General features: G+C 42.2%; 1 protein-coding gene across 1 annotated transcript in view; it reads right to left on the reverse strand.

Annotated features, from left to right (window-relative positions):
- Positions 1-179: 179 nt before the first annotated feature.
- LOC126391193 (IgGFc-binding protein-like) overlaps positions 180-9,022 on the reverse strand; it is an 88,814-nt gene continuing 79,971 nt past the window's right edge. The window contains exons 19-20 of the mRNA XM_050045766.1: positions 4,840-4,982; positions 180-1,681 (exon numbers count right to left, since the gene is read on the reverse strand). Coding sequence (XP_049901723.1) covers positions 1,469-1,681; positions 4,840-4,982 — 356 coding nt within the window. The 3' untranslated portion in view covers positions 180-1,468. The remainder of the gene's footprint in view (positions 1,682-4,839; positions 4,983-9,022) is intronic.

A 9,022-nucleotide genomic window follows, 5' to 3' on the forward strand; every position in this document is an offset into this window, starting at 1 on the left:
AACAGAACCAGTGTGGGTTAAGACTTGAAGTAGATGTTAAAGCAACGTTAAAGCAACTGAAGTGAGAAAGCAGGCTAGTAGAATCCACCAGAGCAGTACAGAGACGCTGTCACAGAAACACCGGAAATGACACAACTCGCTTACCGCAATACGTCAGCACGTCGTACCACCAAAACTGTGTATGAACAGTCCCTCTCACCCACATATGTTCACTTTAGCAACGCAACGCAACGCAACGAGAGCAACGGCCGAAATACAGAAGTTAAGGCTTCAAAACGGCAGTCCAAAAAGCAATGACTGACATTATGGTAGCTACTTAAATTATTTTATACAGTTTATGGATGTAACATGTAATACTCAAGTCAGGCAGGTTTCTTCACCATAACATGGACACAGTTATGCTCAATGATCAGTATCTCAGTGTATCATTTCCATTTTTAAACAGAGAAGAAACGATATTTTAATGGTCAACAGGCACACAATCAAAGACACAACAGATGGGGACGTTGCTGAAATATTTTTAATGATTAGAAATGCTTTTGGATATGTGGAAGGAATAGACTAAAGAAAGTGGCTTATAAACACAGCATACTGTAATCCTCCACAGTTACAACAAAGTAGTCTTCATTTGTTTTGCAATCATCAGGGGATTCTACCATGCAGTGACATGAGAAAATGATCATTGTTGCATACTATCCACTTAGTGCCAAATAATCCTCCTTTAGAAAGGTTACAAAGTCAGAGAGGTGTGTTAATGAAATTCATGATCATGTTGGAGGCTGCAGTTTGTGCTGCTGTTGAATTGTATTATATCAAGGGGTGTTTGTGTTATTTAGCCTCCTCTCACTGATATATAATCAATCAGTCAGTATAATGCAGGACAATTCAACGGCATCACACACACTGCAGTCTCTAAAATGACCATACAGTTGAATTAACATCTCTCCAAAAAAGTTCCAATAAAGAGAGAGGATTTATTGCAGGATTGTTGTATTAGACTGCATTAGTTTTAGCTTGTCATTATTAGCTCGGTGTACCTAATAAATAGGTAACTGAGAGTACATTAACAAAATGGTTTTAGTTGTAACAGCAGTAACACACAACATTCAGAATACATCATCTTAGAATTAACTGTAACTACATTAAAAACATTTTGTAGGCAGTTTCTCAAAAGGAACAAAAAATGATGTGATGATTGATTGATTGATTGCTTGATTGATTGATTGATTACACATTTAAATAAGAGGAGGCTTTTAAGATCAGATTTTTGACATTTCAACTATATCTTTAATTGTGAAACTAGATTTTCGATTTTCTGTAGCCTTCAGCACCTGAGTACAGTTGGAATTTTACTGCAGAAGAATCAACAATCATAAGTTTACAGTATAAACACAGTATTGCTGAGTATATTTTCTTAAAATAGATTTAATTAAGAGAAGATGAAGTTCTGCATGTGTTTGTCCCTGTTCTATTCTTTTTTGAGGCTGGCATAGCAACCCCTCACTCCTTTCTGCACTCCACAGCTTTGCCCTCTTTCACAGGGCTTGTCCTTGCAGTGCATCACCCCTCCATGACACACACAGTGCTGCTGGCAGTCCGAGTCAGCGTAGAACTCCTCACCAAACATGAAGTACTGACCTTTGTACTGGCATCCACACTGAGCCAGTGGCACACAGCGATCCTAGAAGATCAAAGTTCAGTCAGGACAATGCCATACTGTTGCAGTGGCTGCAGTTACTAGATGGAATATTTGTGATTGACTATACACACTAAAGCATTTACATGTGCACTGAATAAAACCCTACTTCCTTTTTCCATCTGAGAAAATCAGACACCATGGTGTATGAACTTTCCATATCAGGACCTCCATTTTACACTTTACAGTTGACAACTGTAACATTGTACTAAAGGAAACAGTTTTGACAGAATTTACTACTGTTGAAGATATTGAACAAAAGGTGACCCCTCTGTGCAATTCCCCTAGCTCCCATTAAGAAGAAAGGTGACATACATATACATACATATTTTTTTTTGTTGGTTTGTTTTTTTTGTTTGGTTTGGATTTTTTCTAGGAATTTTGAGGTTTTACCAACTTGTAATTTGTATGCAACATTCTATAGTTGCGCTGGGGAAATGTGGACTTATTACCCCAGTATTATTAAAACACTAGCTACACCCCCAGTTCCCCCAGTGCTGCACCTCCACAGAAAAATGGTACTGACTACTTGCTAAGTACTAATACATGACACTTTTACATCAAATCCATCATACAGTTTGCGCTCTCTGGACTTTCTATCTGCCTCTGTCCCCAGAACTCGTACTGAGTTTGGGAAGAGGGCATTCATGTCCTCAAAAATCACTAAAATTGCAGGAACTTATCACCATTCATGATTTTAAAACTCGGCTTACAGGCTTTATAATGGCAAATTTTGGAGTGTGTAAATGTTTTACTGCGTAGTATTTTATCATCATCACATAAGTGTTCTTTTAGTGTGTATTGTGGTGCACTGTTTTTGTTTAACATGAACTTTTCCTCCTCAGGATCCCCTGTTACCACCTTCTCTGCCCCCATCCAGCCCTCTGCTCCTCCTCTTCCTCCTCCTCCTCCTCCTCCTCCTCCTCCTCCTCCTCCCCCTTCCCCCACCGGACTGTATTTGTAGGGCATAACCCCTCCATAGGACTCTGGGCCTTTCTCTCTTTTTCTCATGTCTGTGCTTTCTTCTTTATGTGTGTCTTATTATGTTTTGTTCTTTAATCCTGCCATTTTGGCCAGGCCTTGCTCGTAAAAGAGATCATTTGATCTCAAGCAAATTTGCCTGGTAAAATAAAGGTTAAATAACTAAATAAATAAATAAATAAATAAAGGATATTTCAAGGTGTTCTCATCCCAACTTGTCAAACACTGAGGATTTGTCAGTGGACCTAAACATCAAAAGACAATGCGCTGGGTAGTCTCCTATATCGGCTTTGACCGACCACAGGCAGAGTCTCAAGTGACCCTGTGCTAGGTCCCACCCCCAGATACAGACAGGCCAATCATAGCGTAGCATCGGGCCAGCTCAGACCAGGGTCCTACAACACGACTGTGCGCCATAGACTTGTTCCAGATTTCCTTCATTTTCAGGATGGCTTTGTTAATTTTGAGCTAAACGTTGTGCCTGGAGCATATCATGTATTAATGAAACTCTTTACCTGGAGAGGTTAGAATCAATTTTCAATCAATTTTGTTTATAAAGCCCAATATCACAAATCACTATCTGCCTCACAGGGCTTTACAGCATACGACATCCCTCTGTCCTTAGGACCCTCGCAGTGAATAAGGAAAAACTCCCCCCAAAAAAACCCTTTAACGGGGAAAAAAATGGTAGAAACCTCAGGAAGAGCAACTGAGGAGGGATCCCTCTTCCAGGACGGACAGACGTGCAATAGATGTCGTACAGAACAGATCAGCATAATAAATTAACAGTAATCCATATGACACAATAAGACAGAAAGAGAGACAGAGACAGAGATAGAGAGAGATGCAGGACAGACTAATGACAGTAGCTTACAACAACATTAATGAAAGTAATAATATTATAATTATAATTCTGGCTACTGTGGTACAATATGTTGAAAGTATATATTAATATCTGATAGTTTACATATGTGACAATAATCATATGTGTATAATAATAGTAGAAGTATGACTAATGATAACAGCAGCAGCAGGAGGCATCTGGCAGGACTACGGCAGCAGCACAACCACACACCTCACACTATCCATGCACCGCTGCGTTATGGGTTAACCTGCAAGATACATGTTTCTTCCCCAGTCCAAGGAGATACATGTTTCTTCCCTAGTCCAAAACCAAATCCAAACCCTGGAAAGTGTAGTATTAGCTAGCAAGCAACTAAAGGTATGCCCTACTGAATGTACCATCAAACTTAAATTAAAAGCCTAGTCCTAATTAAACACCCAGTCCCTTTTACTAGCCTGATGTGGCTACACATTTTAACAAATAAAGGCCTGTCTCAATTAGATGTCTGGTCTGGTTGCCAAGCAGTTAATCTTAATAGAAGTTCTTTGGATGTATAAAACCAGTATCTTGGCTACCCACCTGAGCTAACGTTAGTTTGCTGCTTCAATTGCACATACAAATATAACCATGAACACCAAAGAAGACCATAATTGATTCAGATTTACCTGCATGGTAAACAAGAGAGACCAAATAAAAAAAAACATTCATCTTCAGACATGCCACACAGCTGGCTGAACTTTGGCAAAGTTTCCCTTTATAGTCATTGTCTTCTGTCTTGATCGCCAGTGATGTAGTGGTTCACTTTTACACTGTGATCTGAATGTTAGATTTTAGCCTGTGACTATACATCTTTTTAACCTGTTTTTGCTGCTCAGTGAGTTTGACATCCTGCATGTATCACATCAAACAGCTAACTCCCACGTGAAAGTTCAGTTTGTTTGACCCATCCACTTCCCATCCTATACAGACTTTCACACTCTTTATCATATGATCTTTGCCAGCGGCATCAGAAATAGCCGCTGTCTGATGCACATCATACCGCTACAAAGAGTGTCTCGGTGCATAGGTGTCTGATGCTGACATCCACTGAGATAGCGGTGATATTTGACCAGTTTGGTTGTGGCTGGCAGCATCAGAAATAGCTGCCGCCCGGTGTGTGTAAGGTGCCTCTGAAGGGTGGGGTGGTGGAGCAGTAAAAGATAAAAGCAGGGATGTCCCACTCAGGTCTTTTTGGCCCAGATTCAATGACAAAAGAGAGAGGAAGCACGAACAAAGTCACATGGCAGCTGAGGGGCAGAAGAATGATGTGTAGGATTACCTGACTCAGCAGGTAACCAGGGTTGCACACACAGCCTTCACTGGGCGGGGCTTTACACTCAACAGGTGCAGATGGAGTGGTGCAGGTGATGGGGCAGCCAGAACCTGTGACTGTGTACATACTGTTGACTGGACACTGCATCCCTGACAAACACAAACACACACACAAATACAACTTGACAGTGCCACTACTAATGCAAACATACTTCTTTCTGTGTACAGATTTTCTGTGTATATACATTAAAGTTAGGGAGTGTAACAACACACATATTTGTATTGAACCATTCGGTACAAGGCTTTTGGTTCGATGACAAACTGAATGATACTTTTAGCTATCCTATTCCACTTGGAAAATAAAATATACAGCATAAACTGTGTGAAACATTGTGTTCTCAGCTGTGCTCAACAAGGTAGCCCACAGGACAGAACAGAAAGTATAGCGTCCCAGTCAAAATAAAAGTCTGGACTACTGGTCTAAGACAGATTTTTCCATTCTCAATTAACTTCATCGACAAACGCAAGAGCTGAGAAGAAAATTAAGAAAAACAGAAGACAAAACAATGCATTGAACTTAGCTTAGTTGGCAATTATACAAAAAACTACTAATTATTGGAAAATTAGACACAAAGAAATGCAGATAATACCTTGTTGCCCTCTCGACTGGCACGAAACACCATTAAACTCTCCCCATTCATCCTTATTAAGTCTTTATTTTCCGTGTTTATCTCGGTCCTAATAGCGTCTGCAACCTCTGTGTCTACAGTCTCTCAAAAATAAAAGCACTTCTTGCTTTACTGGAAGTATCAAAATAAAGGCAACTAACACATAGACTACTGAACACTGGGGTCATTTACAGATAGCCCACCCCCAAACCAGAACATCCTACTTACTAGGACGCAGCTACGCTAAGATTACAAGGTGGTTAGTAACAGCATTACCAGTCCAGAAATACAGGATCCTCTGATAACCTACAGGTCTGGTGTTTGGAGCCACTTTGGTTTCTCTGTGAATTATGAGAACGATGACGAGAGAGTGGTGAATTAAAACACAACAGTATGTCACATCTGCTACACGACGGCAGGTTAGATCAATGGGATACTTCTAACATGTCAACCCATTTACACCGAAAATGACCTCAGTGTGTCAATTGATGGAACTTGACAAAAACAAAAAGCAACACACACTACAAGGTAATGTTATCCATGCAGCATTTAGACAGCCATTTCTAACTGATTCAAACAGACAAAAAACCTTCTAGTCCACAGGATTATTGTTCACATTGGAATTAATGATTCGTCCCTTCGACACTCTGAGGTGACCAAATCAAAGTTACAGACAACTTCTACAGTTCCTAACCAGCACCGGCAAATCCATCTTCATCAGTGGACCGCTCTCTCCTCACGGCTGTGGGATAGATCATTGGCGATCTATCCCACAGCCGTGACGATACCGTTGTTAAAACCCAACGGTATCCATCCAAACAGACTCGGCAGCTACATGTTAAAAGCCAACCTGCAGCACGCTGTCCAATCATACCCACGTGACTGACTGTTTACTCACCTCACCCACTCACACACACAGGTCCCTCCCTCTTCTTCTACTGTGCCTTCTCAGTGTACCACTGTCTCCGTCTACTCCCCCTACAGGCCCCTGCTGTCACTACACACCTCTGCTGCTGCTTTCCCCATTGCGACCATTGTAACTGTCAGACCCTTCCGCCCTCAGTCCACTTTCAGAGCTGTAAATAAAAATAACCTCTCCTACATAAAACTGAATGCCCCTGCCTCCTCATCTCACAAGGATGATAACACCAATGCCAATTTCGGACTGTTAAACATCCGCTCGCTCACGAGCAAGGGTCAGCTCATACAGGATCTTATCATGGACCATAAGCTTGATTTTCTCTGTTTAACAGAAACATGGCAACTGCCTAATGATTTTACTCCACTTAATGAATCCACTCCCCCCCGGATTTATTTATAGCTGTCCACCGCGTGACTCTGGCAGGGGAGGAGGTCTCGCGATGCTCTACCGTGAGAAGTGGAAAGTCCTGCTGGTGTCTACCCATGCCTACCACACATTTGATTCCATCACCTCACAGTTATCTGGCCCCATCCCCACCATCGTTGCCACGGTGTACCGTCCCCCTTAACCAAATAAGGAGTTTTTAAATGACTTTGCTCAATTCCTGACACATCTTTCCACACTCTCTCCAAAAATATTACTCCTGGGTGACTTCAATATCCACATGGACAATATCAGCAATGCTCTCACCAGAAATTTTACATCTTGCATTGACAGTTTTGGACTCCAGCAACTCATCAATTTCCCAACACATTCAAAAGGACATACTCTCGACTTAATATGCTGTTCTGGTCTCTCTCCTGTCAACTGTAAGGCAATTCCCCTCCCCTTTTCTGATCACGTTAGTTCCCTTCAATGCCAACCTTGCACTTTCCAAAATCAATCTCCCACACACTATTTCTTTCCGTAATATTAAGGACATTAATTTGGACATTCTTTCCTCTAGCATTAACTCCCTCCCCAACGCAGACAGCTTTTCCACCCCTAATGAACTGGTACTCCATTACAGCAACAGTCTTCATAATCTCCTGGACGATCTTCCCCCACTCAAAACCAGATCTGTCACTTTCACCCGCTCTTCACCATGGTTCACTCCCGCTCTCAGACAACTTAAATCCAAAGGACGCCAACTGGAACGCCTCTACAATAAGACTGGTCTCACTGTGCACAAGGAAATATATCACAACCACATTCTCCACTACAAGGACTGCATCTCACAGGCTAAATCCTCCTATTACTCTGGTTTAATCAACTCAAACGACAGTAACTCAAGGGCCCTGTTTTCACTCCTCAGCAACATTACTCAACCTCCGGACTCACTCCTCCACAGATGTAATCTACTGCCTTTTGTAATACCCTTCTATCCTTTTTTACTGCTAAAATTCATAACATCCATCAGCAACTTGCTCCCAGCTCCTCTCACAATTCATCTTACTTATTTCCCTCTGTGTCCCCTTCCCAGTCACTCTCAGCATTTGCTCTGCCTTCCGTTTTCGAAACAAACGGTCTGATCAAAAAATCCAAATCGTCAACCTGCCAGTTAGATCCCCTTTCAACTGCTCTTGTTAAAGCCACTGTTCCCTCTCTGGCCCCTCTCATCACGCACATAATCCATTCTTCCCTCACCACTGGAATTGTTTCCTCACCCCTCAAAATAGCTGCTGTCACCCCAATACTCAAGAAACCTGGCGCAGATCCCAGTAACCACAATAACCTCCGTCCCATTTCCAATCTTCCATTTCTCTCAAAGATACTTGAAAAAACTGCTGCCTCTCAGCTCCATTCCCACCTTTCCCGCAATAATCTTTTTGAACAATTCCAGTCTGGTTTCCGCCCTCTCCACAGTACTGAAACGGCACTTCTCAAAATCACCAACGATCTCCTCCTGGCAGCCGATTCCAGTCTCCTATCCATCCTCATCCTGCTTGACCTGAGTGCGGCCTTCAACACCATCTCACATACCACCCTCCTGGACAGACTCCTCTCTATTGGCATCACAAACACCCCCCTCAACTGGTTCAAATCCTTCCTCTCTGGCCGTTCTCAGTTCATCCAACTCATATCATTCACATCACAACCACTCCCAGTCACCACAGGTGTGCCCCAGGGCTCTGTCCTGGGGCCCCTGCTATTCATCATTTACTTACTCCCCCTTGGCTACATCTTCCGGAAACATCATATCCACTTCCACTGCTACGCGGATGACACCCAGCTCCATATTTCCATCAAAGCCGACTCCATCCTCCCACCTTCCTCCCTCACTGACTGCCTCCTTGAAATAAAATCCTGGTTTTCATCCAACTTCCTCAAATTAAACAGTGACAAAACAGAAATTCTACTCATTGGCACTAAAACCACCCTATCCAAATCCCCCAGTTTCACATTATCTATTGACAACTCTTGCATTTCTCCTTCCCCACAGGTCAGGAGTCTGGGTGTCATCCTCGACAGCACACTTTTTTTTTTTTTTTATATACTTTATTAATCCCCGAGGGGAAATTCAATTTTACACTCTGTTGTCAATTACACACAGGTCCGAACACACACATGCACAAACTGGACCTATACATGCACTAAATGGAGAGATGTCAGAGTGGGCT

This window comes from Epinephelus moara, chromosome 6 (genome assembly GCF_006386435.1).
Source record: "Epinephelus moara isolate mb chromosome 6, YSFRI_EMoa_1.0, whole genome shotgun sequence".
Lineage (NCBI taxonomy): Eukaryota > Metazoa > Chordata > Actinopteri > Perciformes > Serranidae > Epinephelus > Epinephelus moara.